The 18,477-nt window shown below is 42.2% G+C and overlaps 1 protein-coding gene across 1 annotated transcript; it reads left to right on the top strand.

Annotated features, from left to right (window-relative positions):
- Window positions 1-1,686: 1,686 nt before the first annotated feature.
- Window positions 1,687-4,549, top strand: BTG1 (BTG anti-proliferation factor 1). The gene is made up of 2 exons (XM_057378920.1): window positions 1,687-2,082; window positions 3,269-4,549. Exons 1-2 carry the CDS (start codon window positions 1,935-1,937, stop codon window positions 3,631-3,633), a joined length of 513 nt encoding a protein of 170 aa, XP_057234903.1. The 5' UTR covers window positions 1,687-1,934; the 3' UTR covers window positions 3,634-4,549.
- The last annotated feature ends 13,928 nt before the right edge of the window (window positions 4,550-18,477 follow it).

Genomic DNA, 18,477 nt, shown 5'->3' with positions numbered 1-18,477 from the left:
AAGCACTGACAAGAAAGGATGGCTAGCACCTAAGGAGCAGCAAGGGGACTGGCCAGGTTGGCAGCTCTTCCCTTCTCACAGAACAGAGGTCAGCTCGTGACTGTTAATGTAATACTCAGAAGTTAGTAGGAGGAAAATGGGTAAGACTGAACTCTAAAACCGCCACCAACATTTTTAGTGTGCAGTAAAGCTATGAGTTTAAGACCTCGGGATTATCTTTTTAAGGTGTTTCACAGATTTCCCTTGTGTTTAGAGTCAAAAAGAGTCCATTGAGGCRGGCATCCTAAGATAGAATCGATTCCCTGTGCAGAGAAAAGACCAAAAGCACTATACAGTTAGATTTCTCACACCAGATAAGCAAAAAACCGTGTATTTTCATCTTTAATTCAAATTATTTAACACGTATATTTTTATATATTTCATTACTGAATTATTTTCACTGAAAAAATAAATCGTGTTATGTGTGCCTTTTTGGGGCCAATTCCGGATCGTTCACTGTAAGAACTGTACATGCAAATATCAGGCACAGGCTGCATTTCATTTGCAGGTTTGCATGGGGGCAAGGCACATAGCCTTGGGAAAGAATAAGGTTTCTATCAAAGGAGACACACTTTTCTGTTTATAACAAAACTAAAACAAGCCAACCAAACAGAAAACTAATGCCGCTTCTTTCGTCCCCATTTTGTTTTGGACAGCACTGGAAGGCCTGAGACTGACTCTTTTCGGCAGTTACTAGGTGATACATCAGTCCCTCCAGGGGTTTCGTGATAGGACAGCTGGGCTAACAGCACGATACGAGGGGGAGCGCGCAATGTGCACGGCCAGACGCTCTTCCAGGATGGCCTCAGAGAGCCATGGCCCAGGCCGGCCCTGTGCGAGGGGCGCTCGCCCCGCACCCCTCGCTCTGCTTCGGCACAAGGGCCCGGGACCACCGGGGAAAGGCTTCGCTCTGCGCGGGGGTCCCCGTCCGGAGACCCCACTGTGGACGCACTCTGAAGGCCACGGTTCAATAAACGTGAGGGCCGCCAGGCACTGCGGGGTGGCAACAGAGCGCCTCTGCTCTCCAAGAGAAGGCAATGGGGCCACAGCCAGATCACCTCCACCGTCCGCGGGTATAAACAAACACCGTTGCGGGAGCGCCCACATCCTCCGGCGRCCGCCCTTGCGTGGGGCGGTACGGGCGCACACGCACGGCCCGCCGGGGCCCAGGCGAGCGCCAAAGCCGCCCCTCCGCCCCCGCGCGCCGCCGCTTCCCCGCGCGCCGCCCACCTCCGCCGCTGACGTGGCTCCTCGCTCCCCAGAGACAGCGCGCGGCCGCGCGCGCTGCAGCCCCGCCCGCTCGCGCACCCCGCGCGACCCCACAGCCGTTCGGCGCCGCGCACAGAGCGCTGCCCACAGCCATGCGCGCGGGAGCCCGCGCGGGGACGGCTCGCGCGGACSCGAGTCTCGGCACGCGGAGGCCCTGGCACGAGCACACGACCCTTCGCGCCGACCTCCGCGCGCGCCCCCGGCTCTATTTGTTTACAGCCGATTACGTCACCCGCCCCGGCCGGCCCCGCCCCGTCACCCGGCGTCACGATGGTGCGATCTCCGGATTGGCGGTGGCGCGTCCCCGGCGCCGTGACGCCACTTCCGGCCGGCGGCGGCTATAAGAGKAGGCGGCCGGCGGGTACCTCCCTTCGTCCCCCGCCGCAGGAAATGCGGGTAGCGCTGCCGCGGCTGCCGCTGCTGCCGCCGTCCCCCTGCCGCAGGAAGAGGAGGCGGAGGCTGCCGCCTCCGGGATGTGATCTGGGCTCTGCCGCCCGCTCCGCGCCCAGTTAGAGCCGCGCCGCGCCCCGTCCCGTTCCACGCCGTTCGCCCCGCGCCCCGTCCCGACCCGTCCTGCCCCAGCGCCGGCCGCCCCGGAGAGCTGGCTGCCGCCCGCCGCCGCCTCCATGCATCCCGCCCTGTACACCCGGGCCAGCATGATACGTGAGATCGCCGCGGCCGTGGGCTTTATCTCCAAGTTCCTGCGGACCAAGGGGCTGATGAACGAGCGGCAGTTGCAGACCTTCAGCCAGTGCCTGCAGGAGCTGCTGGCAGGTGAGGGCGGCGTGGGCGCGGCGGGAGCCGCTTCCCCCCTCGGCCGCGGGCCGCTTTCCCGGTCAGGGCTGGCGGCGGTGCGGGCGGCACGGCGCCCCGCGGGCAGCCAGAGAGRGGGAAAGATCGCCCTTCCCCCCTTCTCCCGAGGGGCTGGAGCCCCGCCGGGTGCCGATCGGGGCTCCGCGGCCGTGGCTCGCCGATTGCGGGGACTTTCCGTGCCGAGCGGGCCCCGGTGGATGTGGGAGGCAGGAGCGTGCTGTAAACAAAAGGTGCTCGGGCGTCGGGCAGGCATCTCCCCCACCCCACACACACACGCAGTCCTTGGCTCCGTAGACAAAGCTTTCGAGCAGCCCGGACTTGAACTCCACGCCAAGGGCTCAAATCGCCTGGTTCTCAAAAAGAAAATGGTCCGAAGTTGCTTTTTTTTGGTGAAGTAAAATTCATTGGTGGACGATGAGTCTCGGTTCCTCTTCGGGAAGCGTCTCTTAACCGCCCCACAGCCCCGGTTAGGAACAAATACSGAGGGTTCCTTCTCTGCCCTGTGGGTTTTGTAATCCCAAGCCTATGTCCCAGTGGGCTCGATAGTGGCTACTAGTACCCTCAGATCGTTAGGGTTTTGGGTGGGGTAAAACTCCTGAGGTAAGTGGAGTCCTTGGGTTTCTCGCCATAGAAAACAGACTGGGAAGAACAGTGGTGAAATACAGCTTGAGTCAGTCGGTAAATGCTGCCCAGCTCCTTCCCTAGTTATTTTTGGGTGTTTTTAGAATGTGAGAAGCTAAGCATGGGTGTGATCTCAAGAGGATGCTGGAAAACGTCTTTTTTTCCTTTCTGGTGTGTGACGTTTTAAAACTCTTGAGTTTTTCTGCTATGTATGTAATAATTTCTGTATTTTTATGTTTGTTTTTGTGACTGCCAGGAAATTGCTTTTCACTCCTTTCTGGTGGTGGATGTTCTCTATACAGTAGCACAAAACAATAACTTTGTGCATGGGTGCTTCCCAAGGGACTTTGCACTTACGTAAATTATCAGCAGAAATAAAGCCTATAATGATTTTTCAAGCCATTTGGTGCTGAAATGATAAGCTTTATAAAATCTTGAGGTGAGAAACTTGCAAGAGACCAATAATCGCTGCATGAGTCTTTGAATGCAGAATTAAAGAGGATAATGTTTGTTTTTTATTTTATAGAACATTATAAACACCACTGGTTCCCAGAAAAGCCATGCAAGGGATCAGGTTACCGATGTATCCGGATCAACCATAAAATGGATCCTCTCATTGGACAGGCAGCACAGCGGATTGGATTGAGCAGTCAGGAACTGTTTCAGCTTCTTCCAAGCGAACTTACTCTCTGGGTTGACCCGTACGAAGTGTCCTATCGCATTGGAGAGGATGGCTCGATCTGTGTGTTGTATGAAGCTGCACCAGCAGGAGGTAGCCAAAGTAACACCAACATGCAAATGGTAGACAGCAGAATAAGCTGTAAGGAGGAACTTCTCTTGGGCAGAACTAGCCCTTCCAAAAGCTACAATATGATGACTGTATCAGGTTAAGATATAGTCTGTGGATGGATCACCTTAAAATGGATGGATAAATTTGGTTTTTACTTTGGGTGGGCACCTCTGGGGATGGATTATGGAATTTAAACCATGTCACAGCTGTGAAGATCTGGCACACGTTAGAGTGGTATACTTTAAAGTGACAGTGCCATAGTTTGGACAGTACCTTTCAGTGATTTAATAGCCTGTAAGTCAAAATGATTGCAGCTTGCTAGGGAGTAAGAAGATTTAGGAAGTGTCAGTTTCTCCAAGACATCTGACTTTATTTCTACACCAATTTTCAACCCCAATCTGTATTTATAAAGTGGTTCTCTGCAGTAGGTCTTGCAGAGCAAATTTGCACTATTACATTTATTAATTGTTAGCATTTTTGGCAGCTCAGTAACAAGACTTATGAACACCATAGTACTGGAAATTTTATTTTTCAGACTTTTACCTAGCACTTACAAATATATATAAATGTACATAAGATAAACCAGTAAGAATGACCTGGGGAAATGGTCAGATCTTTACATTGGCCTCAAAAGTAGCAAGTGATCAGAATCTGCCATGGCAACAGGCTTTAAAAAGACCATATAAAGACACTGTCTGAACTGTGGTGTTAGCACCAGCCAGCTCTCTGTACATTTGCTAGCTTGTAGTTTTCTAAGACTGAGTAAACTTCTTATTTTTAGAAAGTGGAGGTCTGGTTTGTAATTTCCTTGTTCTTAATTGGGTAAAAGTCTTTTCCACAAACCACCATCTATTTTGTGAACTTTGTTAGTCATCTTTTATTTGGTAAATTATGAACTGGTGTAAATTTGTACAGTTCATGTATATTGATTGTGGCAAAGTTGTACAGATTTCTATATTTTGGATGAGAAATTTTTCTTCTCTCTATAATAAATTGTTTCCTATCTTGGCATTTTAATTAATCTCTTGTCGTGATTACATAGGATCAGTTAAATTATTTTTGTCTCACAGTAGAAACAAAATAGGTACCATAAAGACTTAAAAACATCAATGGCACCCCGATGCTAGGGAACACTTGGTACAGGCCTGGATTAATGAAGACGTCACATATAAATGCTTGGAAAGTTTAGGGGAACACGATGATGTATATGTCACTTTAAACTTTTTAAAATCAGTCAATGTGGAAATAACTCCAGGGCAAATAATTCCAGGATATGAGGAAAAGGTACAGAAATAACATCCACCAAAGATGACTTGAATAAATCCAGAGGATTAAAGTTTACTTGGCTTCCTGATGAAGGATATAGCAAACTTAAATGTCCATTTTGACCTACTTGCTCACAAGTTCACAGTTCTTACCTGATGGATTCCCTGCATAATAAGAGTTGGGACAAGTACCCCTTAGCCTTAAGAGCAGTTTGCTGCCTTTTGCTTTCTTCAAATGCAAGACTTAAACTTTAGAAATCATTAAGATTGGATTCAACAAAAGGTACGTTGATCTTTTTTCCCAAACTTAAAAGGTTGGCTAAGGCGAAGTGAGAAGCCCATACTTAAATGTGTATTCATAGTGAATGATGTAGAGATGTGATTCACTTAAGCACCACACTAACGTCATTTGTATACAACACAGCAGATACATTTGAGAGGAATTTCTTACCACTCTATTTACACTTGGTAAAGTGCTGGAGTAAAGCCCAAGACTTTTCCTTATCTCCTGTGTACTTTTTCTGAGTGTTTAGTAAAAAGGCCTACCCMGCTTGGTTACTTCAGTCACATGGATTACTGCTGATGCTCTGAATGAAAAGAATGCCATTACTTTCCAACCAAGCTTGCAAGCTATGGGAGAATTGAGCATCAGACTTGCCAGGCATTGTTGCAGCTCCTGCTCAACTATGTGCCTTTGCAATTAGTGGTAATTTATTGTATCTCCAGTTCATATTTGTGTAATATAGCTGATAATACATGAGCAAACCATAAGACTGAACTGTCCAGCTGTTTTTTACCAATTTCTTTCCCTCTGTTGTTTTGAAAGTGAAAGCTGAGTTTTCAGCTTTACAAATAAGGTTTTTAGCATTATCTGCATATGTATGACAATATTCAGAACTTCAGAGTATTGATAGGGCTTCCCTGGCACTATGGCTTTCTGGCATAGACCAGTGGAAGCAAATGTGCTCCTGAAGCAGTGAACTTTAGTGACTGTGCTCTGTAGGGATCTGAAAATAAAAGACCTATTACCAAAGCTTCAGAGTGAGCCTGTGTTAAAGTACAGGTGTAACTCATGTGTGGAGTCAAAGTTAAGGCTCGTATTTTGATACCTTAAAAATTCTCTTTTAAGATGACCCTTTAAATTCTTAAATCTGCAAGCAAGAAATTTATTCCAGTGGTAGGAGTACGCAAAGACATTTCAGTTGTATTACATGTTTGCAGACAGCAGAAGCATATCTGAGTAGAAAAAAAATATTGAGCTTGGCTTTAAAGCTGTATTAAACTTGCATGAAGCTCGCTGCTGACTGAACCATGCTTAGTGTATTGTGGTGCTGCCTGTAGTCTTTCTGGCTGCACAGCAAGAATGGCATCAGAAGGGGTAGCTGTATAGTTGGTCTTTGACCTGAGCTATGCACATTATGAAAGCGTCAGCTGTCAGTATTTTCTTTTTGGTAAATTAAGCATAGCTTTGTGAGGCAGCAAGTGTTCCATCTGTGAGACTGGCATGTGATACTGAACTAAGAGGGAGCCTGCTCCTTTAGATGGTTAACATTTTAGTCCTTTTACGGTGTGGTGCTTTCATTCATGGCATTAAGTTTTAACTGCRGCTGTAAGTAGTAATTGGTACAACCCATGTCCTCAGAGTTGCTTTATTCCAGTTGCTTTATTTTATGGATTTATTCCAGCTAGGATTTAAATATGCCCCAATGTGCACACAATGTGCCATTGTCTGATGGTACGTAGCATACTGTGGCAGCCGGGCATAAGTACCCCTGAGAGAAGTGGAGTATGCCTCCAAGAGAGGGCTGTTGCCAATCCAGTGTTTTGCTGCAGGTCAAACAAACAGCACACTAAGCAAAATGCTTGTCACTTYTGAATTTCATTTAAGGTGCCATTATGAAACCAGCAAGGCTGTTATTTTAATGCATATGTTAGAGATGAGAACACATTCAAGACCTGCTTGCCCAGCGYACATTAGTTAAATTAGTTGATTTTCCTTGAGGAGCACTGAATAATCCTGTTGTTCAGCTGTGTTCCGAGGGCAGTCTCAGCTGTACACGGCTCTAATGTTACAGCTCTCCTCRGAATGAAGGACCTGTCTGCTCAGACTTGTTGACCATTCAGTGGATGTCTTTGTATAAAGTGTACAGTTGCTTTCTAATTGATGCCAGGTGAGCAAAAGGTTGTTTTTTTTGGATGGTGTGTTCCCCCACTCTGCTACTGTGTGGTACCAGATCCTACCACTCAATACTGCTTTTGTATTTCATGTTCGGTAATGATGCTCCTCCTATAGAGAGCTGTATTACATGTATCCTGTAAGAAGCTCTGTTTTTCTGTTCTCTTTGCAGTTGTGTGGTTTCTTTTCTGCTTGTTCTGGAGATGTACATCTGGCTTAAACAGCCATTTGGAGCAATTTTTTTTTTCCTGTAGCTCATGGTGTCATTCTTAGGCTTGAATAGAGATGTGAGGGTTCTCATTCAATTGCTAATAATGCCGATTTTCGTTTCCCACTTTTCTGCTGACTTTGCAAAGATTTCTAGGTAGATCTGARTATAACAGGCCTCATTATGCCATGGAATTTTCTTATTATTGGTTYGTTCTATTCATCTACATGAAAATGTGGAAATAATATGAGGCACTTTTCTGATATGAAAATACCATCACTGGCTTATACTTTTGTTGTATCTTGGATCAGTTCACAGGACCAAAAAGTCTCCTACTCATCACAAAATGAGTCTTCCTGGATCATACCAAAATGTATGTCTCATGGCATAGCTTAGAGATTAAAATTTGGAAGGCTAAGTATTGTTAAACCTGAATACTCTTGACTGCCTTCAGCTTAAATGGGTGAAGAAAAAGCCTGAGAGGTGATTTAGAAGCAGGGGCAACTGTACTGCAGCAACAGAACCTTACAAAACAGTTTACTGATGTGCAAACCATAAAGAATCCAGTTAATGCTTCTGGTTTATGCTGATGCTTGTAAACGTTTCTGTCACCAAATTAAGCAGATGTCACTGAACATGAACACTCAATACACATAAGGTGTTCTTCTAATTAACCTTGTTTATGCTGGGAGAATATGATCTCTTGTTATTGTGCAGGTTAGCAATGAATGCAACAAAGGACATTGCTGCGTTTCTTTTTTTGTGTGTCTGCGTAAAGCTTATTTCTGAATTTCCATAAATCAAGTAGTACTCTACATTTTACAAAGTTTCCTCTACTTAATGCCATAATTTTAAGGGAAAGTAGTTTATATTGGCAAAAGCTGCTGCTTGACTGAAGAACATTAAAGCTGTTTTTTGTTTAAAGAATGAAACATGTATAGACTGGAGATAAATAGTTCTCCAAAAAAGGAATGTGTATTTACACATTCTTGGTGTAATAGCAGAGGTTATTTTTACACATTTCAGATTTATATTCTAGTGTGAACATTGAGAAGCAGGATGTTARTTCTGTGGCTTTCAGGGGTTGGTAGGGCAAGCTGGGCTTAGACAATAAATGCTGTATTAATAGTTAGCAGTGACAATTTCATCAACATAGGAAATGCAGGGTATAATTAACATCAGTTTCTTTGACACTATGCTCTTAATGTATGGTTTCAACCTTCCTTTCAGTAGCAGTTGGAGAATGCACTGTGACAAATTATTGCTGATACAAAGTAGGTCAACAGTAAAATGGCTGACTTACCATAAACGAACAGATTTAAATTATTGTTAACTTCATGTCTAGTGGAATTTTCTTAGTGGTAAAGTCTGTACTCTTGTGTTTCTCAAGCGTGAACCTTGTATACAGCTTTTCCTAACTCCTTATTTCCTAACCATTTGATATTTTTGTCTAAACAAGAAGGAGCATTTCCTCCCAGCTGCTGGGAAGAAATCCACAGAAGCAGTAACCCTGCATGCCTGACAGCAGATGTTTGCCCTTGTAGTATTGCAATTCTGTGACTGCAAAGCTGGCAAGCAGAAATTACTCGCAACTAAGGAAAACAAGTAAAATGCTGTACTTTCAAGTTTCCAGGTTTTCTTTGCTGAAAGTGACCGGTGACAACATATGAGGAAGGGAAATAGGATGATACTGGATGAGAAAAATACCAGGCTGAAGAAATGTCGATTATGTTTTTGCAGAATGAAGTGATTCCTGTGATCAGCTGCTCGATGTCTCATCATGGTTTCAACAATCTTCTCAAGTTTTCTTGAGAGGTGTAGCTTTTGCCTTTTAGATAACAGGAAATAGCCTCTAGCTTTCAGGTTCTCTGGGGCATTGTAAAATCCAGTGTGATTGTTTTATGTGCTGATTATATAACAATAAAATGATAAACAGGAACCTGTCAGCATGGTGAGGAGGCAAGGGAGGAGAACTTCAGTCTTCTTGGAGCAGCCTTGAATGTGTGCAAAGGGCAGGAGTGTCTGGAATGCCCAACGACGGTATCAGGGCTGCAGATGCTGCCCAGCATTTCCAGTTGAGTTCCCAGCAGCAACACTTACCTAAGGAGCTCTAACATGTAGCTGAGCCTTGGGTAAAGCAGATCAGCTTAAAGACAGATTTCTAGTACCAGTGGTATCATCTGATGACATTGTTTGCAATTATGAATTTTCAACATTGTGCCCTTGTTTTCCTGTGCTCTTTAAGGTTCAATTATTGCTTTTTGTAACATAAGAACATGTAATAATTGGTGGGTTTGGTGTTTTGCTGGGCAGAAGTTAATGAGTTTCTTGTATATTAAAAAGAATATTGAAAGACAACATTCCTTCTCTGCCCTGAAGTTTAAACAAAGTTTTTTTCTATGTACACAGGGATACATATGTACATTTCTTGCATAAAGGTATATATACACACACATTTAATTAGAATGTTTTTCAGTGGGTCATCCTGAAGTCCCTGCTGGCTTTGATTTAATTTAATTCACTGCAGGTGTTTTGAAGATTATAATTTTGCATAGATGGGGGAAATTATCCTCCTTATTCACTTTTTATGCCTTAAGATGTCGGCATTTACAGGAACATGTAATGTTATTTTTCTCTTTAATATTTCTCTATGTCAATTTGCAGCTTGACTCAATTATTTGCTACTCAGTTGAGTAGATTTTTAGGATTTTCTGTGTTCTAAAACAAATTGTAGTTTTCTAAAAGAATGCTTGCAACATTTTATATAACTATATATATGTATATGTATATAAATTATTATTATTTATATAATAATTTAATAATCAATGTGATACCGAAATTACAGGAAATAAGCTAAGATACTTTTTTAGTTTGTGTATTCATACCAATAGTTTGTGATATAGGAGAGAGATTCCTGTGGTTTCTGGTAAGCAGTTGGCTGAACAATCAGTCAAAATTCCATTTTGGTTGAGCCTAAGCACCTTTCCCTAGATGGGTGCACCAGAGCAGTTGCTTCTGTATGGTAACATTCAAATTCTATAGTGTGCAAGTTAGAGATTTGTTTACAGGTGTGAAAACCTCTATACCCTAACTACAAAATAAAATTAAGGTGCTCATGTGGTACATCTAATGCTAAGAAGTCATACTAGTGGTATTAACCAACTTTGAAATTCCACCTCTAGATGTAGCCTTTGTTATAATAATTTTGTTTTTAACCCCTATCTTCCCTCTTCCTTTGCCATTTTCAGCCTATTGTCTAACTCCCTTGTTTGCAAGCAGCATGAGGTCATTCTGTCTGTGGATCAGTAGGGAAAAAAGAAAGCAGTGGAAATGGCAATATCAGCCTGAATCATGATGACATTAAAGAAAATGATAAATATAGTCAATGTTTGTAAAGGGCTTGTTTCTGGGTGATGAAGATTCCAGCCTCTAAATGTTGATGGTATTTATCATACTTTCTTTGTTGTCTGGATATATTTAGCATAGGTGAGGCTTTTGTAATATAATTGAGGAAAAACGTGTTGCAAATATGTAAGTACTGTTTAGAAGGGACAGCTGAGCAAATATATCTGCTCAATTGTTTATCCAAATGTTCCTGTGACTATCTTCAAAGCTTGCTGCTTGCAGAATTGACAAGCCCTGCATTGTGAATAGCAGAACCCTGGCTCTGAATACTGAAAGCGATAGTTTCTGCAATTATTCAGTAGAAAAATACRTGCATGTTATTCAAATTGGAAATCACTATTCATAGAGTTTACTGAAGTTGAAGTTAATTCCAAGCCAACCTGATACATGTACAAAATGTCTCCTGAATTATTAAACTGAKGTAACCCCATGACTAATTCTGCAGTACAGATATGTAGTTTCTTTTTCTTTCCCCTTTAGTTACAGCCCACTCTCCACAGGAACATCCTTTTGTAAGCAGTTTACAAACAATAAAATGAAGATTGGAGTTCCAGTATTTTAAAATACAAGATGTCAGCCTTTGCACATTCCTAATTTTGCTTGTATGAGTGCCATGAAGCCTTTTGACTTATTCATGTGAATACGTCATATGCCCTTCAGTATTTTATGAGATCAAGTATGTGTCAAAAGCTTTCTTAGTGAAGCAGAAAGGTACTTTTTATTATTTCCATCGGCACTGGTAGGCACATTAAGATCCTTATTGTTGACTAGAAAGAAACTTTCTTCTTTATTACTGTAGAATAGAGATAGTGAATAGGCTGAAAAGAGAATGCTGCACACCTACTGCATCATGATCTCATTCTCAACATGATTGCCTCGGTGCTTGCCAGTTCCAAAGTTCATGAGTCACACTCCAGTATGTGATTTGCTTAAAAGCAATAAATGTCAGCACTTTTATTTACAATCTGCCTTTGAAGATTTGGAAGTCATAACTTCAACACATTTTTTCCTACGACTGTGAAGGCTAAGAACTGGCTTTACCTTTCTCTTTTAAATGAAAGATGAAAGCTTTGACTGATGTATTGTTCAGTCTGACCTAGCTGCAGTAGGTTAAGATGTGAAACTATCCAAACCCACTTCTTCCTCCACTTTGTGAGAAATTACCGTTCTGGTAGGTGGGATGGCAGAAATGGCTTTTCTGCCTTTTGCTCAAAATTAGCTGAAGTTGTTAGGGTCGCTAGACTTGTCTCACACCAGACTGAAATGCCTGAGCCAGGGTGTGAGCCCAGTGCTGGGGAGCTGACAGCCTCTGGCAGACGGCTGGGGGTGTTGGAAGCAGGATGAGCTCTGCACCTGTACGTTTGAGCCGCTGTTGTCACCTGCCTGTGAGAGCTGACGTGCTGAGCAAAGGCTCTCCTGCTGGAATTTCAGGAAGGGGTCATGTATGATCTCTGGGGGAGGGAAAGAAGTGGGGAAGGTGAAAGACCAGACAAATGATCCATATGGTGAGTCAGTGGGAAAGAACTGAATGCAATTCCAGCCTAATAATGAATCATAGCAACGTTGTTTATAGTTCTGAAGAGTGTGTGTGATCATACGGGCTGCAGTGTACATGTTTATATGCCGTCCTTGAGAACGAATGAGGGTATGTACAAGGGGAAAAAACCCAACAAGCTCTCAGTTTTGACATACCTCTTTCTTGTGTGCATTTGAAAGTTTCCATTTATTCTAACTCTCATAGCCCCAGGCTTCTGTGCTAATAAGCCTGTCAAATTTTGCTTGTGAATTAAATGTGCTAGCTAGAAACCTTTGCACAGTCACTACTCAGTGGATAAACTTATCCCTCATCCTCATGGTGCTCGAGTTTGGTATGTGTTTGACTGTTGCTATATATTGCTCAAGTCCAAGATAAATGGCGGTGCTGATTTGCTGGAATTAGGTTCCCAAGTGATTGTTTGCTCTGCAGCCTGCTTTCCAGACATAGCTGTGGGCAGTGTGGATCCTGCCTGTGTTGTGGATGACATTCAGTCAGCAGCCAGAGCAGCTGCAGTGGTGTGGAAGGCAGTTATTCTGGTGGTGGTGGTGGTGAGGTATAATATAAACTACAAAAAGACCTTTTTGGCTAATGATTCCTAAAGAAAGAACCCTTTTCAGTGGAAATTATTCAGAGGGAGGTAATTGCGGTTGAGTTGCTGTTCCCGTGGTGGGTCTGCACACCACCTTGCCTTTTCAAGAACGGTCAAATTACTTAAAATGTTTTAACAGTTCAGTCACTTATAAACTGCATTTATAGAAAGGTACATCCATGCAAGTACACAAGAACKTAAGTTATTACTATGAAAGAAGATTCTGGAAAGGCATAAAATGTGTGAGAAGCTTCTGCAAATACAATGATATGGTTAAGCAATTATTATTACAAAATATCTATGAGAAAAATGGTGGGCACAACCAACGGCAAGAAAGCCCCCTGTGTCTTTCTCCCTGGGAATGAGAATTCTTACACATAGATTTTTTTTTTTTTTTTATCTTATGTTCTTCCCTTTGGAGAAATGGCAGTGAGTGGAGGGAGCAGGAGAAATTGGAGGGTGGAAAGTCAAATGGAAGTCTAAAGTTAGGCTGTGTTGAATGCCATTGCAAAATGCTTGAGCCCTGAACCAATGCCCCTTTATGAACTATCTATGACAGAGGCGTTGTTTAAGTTGCATTAATTTGGTTGGTTTTTATCAGAAGTTGGAGAGAGTGATCCATGGGTGACAAAAGTACTCTCAGAGAGGCTTTTCAGCTCTCTTACTAGTGCTTGGCATCCAGCTGAGTGCCTCTCCCTGGCCTATTGTCTCCTCTCTTACAATATTAACCTCTCTGGTAATTTCCACACCTGAGTGTGAGACCTGTTCCTTAGAATCTCCTGATGGTCATAGAAGAGAAGAAACRGACTCTTCACAGGAAAATCCTCAAACAGGTTTCAGTGTCCCAGGCTCTGGAATGAGCGAGCGGAGCAGAGAGTTCTCTGCATATAAAGTGAGTGAGAGCTTGCTCAGATATCACTGTCTGTATCTCATTATCTAAGTAAGTCTCACTCTCTCCTTCCGGATGGTCCTTCATGCAATGTTCTTTAATTAAGATACCTGTACCTGTTTTGCTAACTCCTAATGCCTCAAGTGAAGAATAGCTGACTCTGCTCACATGTTCATTTTGAAATGCACTGGACCTGCAGTACCTTAGAGGAAACAATTAGCAGTGTGTTTCCTGAATTTCAGGAACGTGTTCCCGAGTAGTTGGAACAGTGGAAAGTTATTTCTCAGAAGTTGCAGGGTTTGACTCACCCCATGGCATCTTCCTGTGCTCTGTGACTGTGGGCATGCATGCTTTTTACCACGGAATAGTGCTCTATGCTCTAACATATATGTATTATTTTTTGATGTAAGGAAGAAGTAAGTATTTATTTTAGTCCTCATCTAATGGTTCTTTTGGTTTAAAAAGTCAGTTACCAAACACAAGAGGCCAAATTCTGCTGTTTAATTTCAAAGTAAACCGGAAATTATTTGATTCACTTTGGATTGATGTTAAAGTTAAATGCTATATCAAGTTAAACTCACTGGACATATTATGTGCAGCTTCCTGTGAAAAGAGCATTCTGATAGGACTTAAACACACTCTTGGTTGGTTTGGATTTTTTTTTGTTTTTGCTTTGTTTTGTTTTGTTTGTTACTAGCTACACTGACTTGACATGTAAAACACACTGGAGTGGCTTGTTTTTACTCCAGCTGCCAGGCAGCAGTCCTGTGTTGTGTACAGGAGATTCATCTGGGCTGCAGCTCATGGGTGGTGGCTGCTGGAGCTGTAGGTCTGTCAGATAAATTGAACCCCCAGTTCAGTTGTGCAGGGTTGTGACAGGAATCTCAGGCTGGCAATAAACAGTTTGAAGATTCACAGGGTTGGACAAGGGACTCTACTTTTATCAGGGGRCATTGCAATAGGAGGAACAGAAAAGCTTTGTGTGACACTTGCTACGAAAGTGCATGGGATGTATGCCCTCTGCATGCTGGAAGGCACCTGGGGAAAGGACATTCTTGGCAATTTGACATGGTTGTTTGCTGGAGTCCAATCCCACTGGGTGATAGATGCTGCTGTAGTACTCTGCAATCTTGCAATAATTGTGTCTGCTGTTCCCAGTACTGCTGGTTTCCTGGGGGACCTTAAGGGTCTTAAATGCTACGGCTTTTGTGTAACAGCTAGAGATCATGTAATTGTTTACTTTTTTCCTGTTACCCACTGATGGCAGTATCAGCAGTTAACCATAAAGAATAGGATTTAAAATGAGTTTTCTTACCTRGTTCCAGATTATTGCTATCTTTGTCTTCTCACACATCCATATTTGCACAAGAGGGGTGTGCTGCTGCCAAGCTTTGGGACTCTAAAATCCAGAAGGGCAGCTAGGGAGCCAGGGGAACTCTAACACCATGATTATGAAATACTAAATTAATTTTGGAAACAACTTTAGGAGACTTCTCTTACTCTAGGAGACTGCTAGCAACTCAAACATATTTGTTTTCTTTTTGCTCCATTAAACTATGAGGAGGTACACGTTGAATTGGCATGTGAAATRGGGCTTTCTGATGGCTTGGACGATGCTTGGACATCACAGGGAAGAGTAGCTAGGGTCACTAGAGGAGCAGAGAGCAGTAGATACCCGCTTAGACAGTCCCCGTTTTCGGTGGTGTACTGAGCTCTGCCTTATCTTTCATTGAATGTGTCGTAAATAAAGCTGCCTCCTGTTTCTGTTTGCCTGTTCAACTGAGGTTTCCAAGATGAGTGATGGTGAGAAGGGCCAGACAGTGGGCTCATCTTCACAGCACCACATGAGCCCACTGACTCTCATTGTTTCTCATTAGATTTTCACTTGTGTTGCCTTTAAAAGGTATTTAAAACATTTGTTTTTATCTTGTGGTGTGTATTTTATTGCACAATGATATTTAAACATCACCTTTCAGCTGAATATAATTTTTGCATGAAGAGCTGTTGATATGATCATGGAATGAATTTATCCCACCTGTAAAGTAATAAAGTAAATAGAAATAAATAATTGCAGCTCAATTTCTTTTGCTTAGCTTTTGAAAATAAGTTGCTATTTAGTCTTGGTTTTTTTCTATAGCCATGAATGCTAATGGTTGTTTTAGTTAAATCCACTAAAAATATTCTCAGTTGACTAATATTATTTACATTACATAGATATTTGTTCAGATTAGATAGATTCGGCTAATATTCAGATTGCAAATATTTTAAGTAGATTATTGTTACCTTGAATTAGAGAGAAAGGTGTTGAGTGCTGCAAATTAATTTCTTCTGTGAATGTGGCAATATAGGARCGAGTTGTGGTTTATTTTTTTTTTTATATTGTGTCTGCTTTTGCTCTCAACAAAAAACATTCCCAGGCTCTACTTGATTTCAGAGAGAAGAGGAATTGTCCCTTGGTGCTCTAACATACAGTGTTTTCATTTGTTTGGATATCTTTTGCAGTCTTAATAACTTTGTTAAGAACTGTGTAATGAACACAACAGAACACAATAAATGGAGCAGAACTGCCTGTTCTCAGGACAACTGTCAATGGAGACTCATTACTGAGTGGAAATGCTTCCAGTCAATATCTACAGGGACCAGCACTGTAAAAGTGCTGTTGAGGATTTTCAACAGTGTTTTGAAAGTTCATATAAAATCTCTGCTCTTAAAATGCCTGTGTGCCACCATATGGAGGAGCACAAACAAGGACAATAAAGTGCTGGTACTGAGTGGTCTGTATTGCTTATAAGCAGTCTGTTTATGTTATATTTGACCTTATTGAAAGATAATCAGAGTCACTCAGGAGTAAGAACTAGAGGTCTCCTGTGTATGTAAGGGGAAAGTGTGTCCAGTGCCTGGGATGAATTTGCAGCTTGGCAGATGAGCAAGAGTAGCAGCTAACAACACAGGTGTTAGGGCAGAAAGTGAGACCCTTGGGTGTATAACAATTAGGCAAAGGAAAGGTATTATTTTACTTTGGAATGTGACATGATGGATGCTGGGAAACTGCTTCTTGTGTTGGTGTCAATGGTGGTGTAAGGACTTCAGGACCGGGGGGAGAGGGCTGGGTGGTGCCACCAGTGTGGCATCAGGGTTGAAAGAGCTCTCTGTCCTCGTCAGCATATCAAAAGGACAGGTCTGAGAAGCCACTTAACAGCCTTAAAGAACTTTCCCGGCATCAAATACTGGATGATGAAGAATCCTACAGCCTTATGGAAAGAAGATAATGAAAAGTTTGTGAAATGCCTGAATTGAGGCATTTTTGGGAAGCAGATGAGACAATTTTCACAAAGAGTTTAATCCTTTGAGCCACCCACCAAAGGAATCAAGAGCTCCTTTTCCTGATGCCTGCATATCAAGACCATGTGACTTTCTGGAAAATATATCTAAGGTAAGCATAAGTAAGTAGGTTTGTTATTTGAATATCTGTATGAAATGGGGAGGCCTGGGTATACTGAGAGATTGAAACAATAGAAAAATTAATATATTTTTTAAATCCTTAGACTTAGTTTACAAATGTCTAAGCTTCTRTATTTTGGCCATTCTCTCATTTTCCCTGTATGCCTTGAACAGTAACTGGCCATACCATGCTGTGTAGTTAGTCATTCTTTGCATATGGGTTTAAGGTTCATTAAAGGTATGCAGGATTTTTTGTACTTTCTACCCAAGCTCTGCCTTATGCAGCTGTCCTTACAACAAAAAAGAAAAACCCCTTATAAATATTTCATAAGAGTATTTAGGGATCAGCCTTTCTTAGTGAGGAAGGGCCCTCCTTCCAATAATATTAATTATACATACACTTTTAGAGACACTTCTTTTGTTCTCAAAGCCCACTAAATTGGTTTAAGCTCTGATTTTTAAAAAAATGTTCATGATTAAACAATCTGTATGCACCAATAAACAATGTCTTTTCAAATGCTTGGCCCTACTCCACTTTTCTGAGTGCACTCAACTCTTCTATTACTATGAAMATGAAGAAATGTAAGAAAATTTCTGCTCTGGGATACATAACGAAGCATACAGAAACATTGAAAATGAAGCTGAAGCCTTGTATGTTCACCTGAGCTGGTATAAGGAGCCTGGAGGAAGGAGAGAGGTGGTCAAAGAATCTTGAATGGCAGAGCTGTTTTTACTGCTTTTTTTTTTTTTTTTTGTACTGTTGAAACTATGACCTTTCAAAAATAACATTTTCATTGCTTTGATGCCTGTTTTTTGCTTGGGTTATGTTATCATTTGGAGCTCACAGTTTAGTGGATAGAGAATAAGGTAAATAGAAAAGGGAAACAAAAACATACCCAGAGTTTATATCAGAAAAGTGGCTGAATGACTAATAGGAACAGATGTTTCAATGCATGTTTAAACATGTATTAGAGTCCCAAATACATCTCAGAAGTGCAGAGCGTCAGTTGCCACTTCTCAGGGGCAAATCTATTACCTGTATCAGATTCCTCATGGCTTTGAGCTGTCTCTAAGTACAATATTTCAGGATGGACCACAGTATTGAAAGACAGAAGTTTCATTGATCATGTCTTTTATTTTCATAAGTACACTAGTGACTAGAAATGAAAACCCAGATTGTATGCTAAGGGGGGAGGATCCTCCAAGGACAGAATATAAAATCACAATAGATGTGATTAAAAAGCAGCTGCATTTTGCATACAGTGACCAGAATATGGTAGAATGATGTGCTGTAGGGGACAAGAGAAGAACACAGGTTATCCAGCTGTCTAACTGTGGTGTTTCTTATTTAAGCAGTTACAGAACACTGCAAATGGTGGCGTGAGGCTCATCCAAGGGTCAGTCCTGATAAGTGTGTTAGGATTCAGGTCTATAC

The sequence above is a fragment of the Malurus melanocephalus genome, unplaced genomic scaffold (assembly GCF_030028575.1).
Source record: "Malurus melanocephalus ecotype Western Australia unplaced genomic scaffold, MMel_1.1 scaffold_380, whole genome shotgun sequence".
NCBI classification, from domain to species: domain Eukaryota; kingdom Metazoa; phylum Chordata; class Aves; order Passeriformes; family Maluridae; genus Malurus; species Malurus melanocephalus.
This window is presented reverse-complemented; position numbering and strand designations above follow the sequence as displayed.

Excerpts from the sequence above, each read along its gene's own strand:
- BTG1 (XM_057378920.1), top strand. The coding sequence starts at position 1,935 with ATGCATCCCGCCCTGTACACCCGGGCCAGCATGATACGTGAGATCGCC. Across the intron at positions 2,083-3,268 it reads CCTGCAGGAGCTGCTGGCAG|AACATTATAAACACCACTGG; the intron begins GTGAGGGCGGCG and ends TTTATTTTATAG.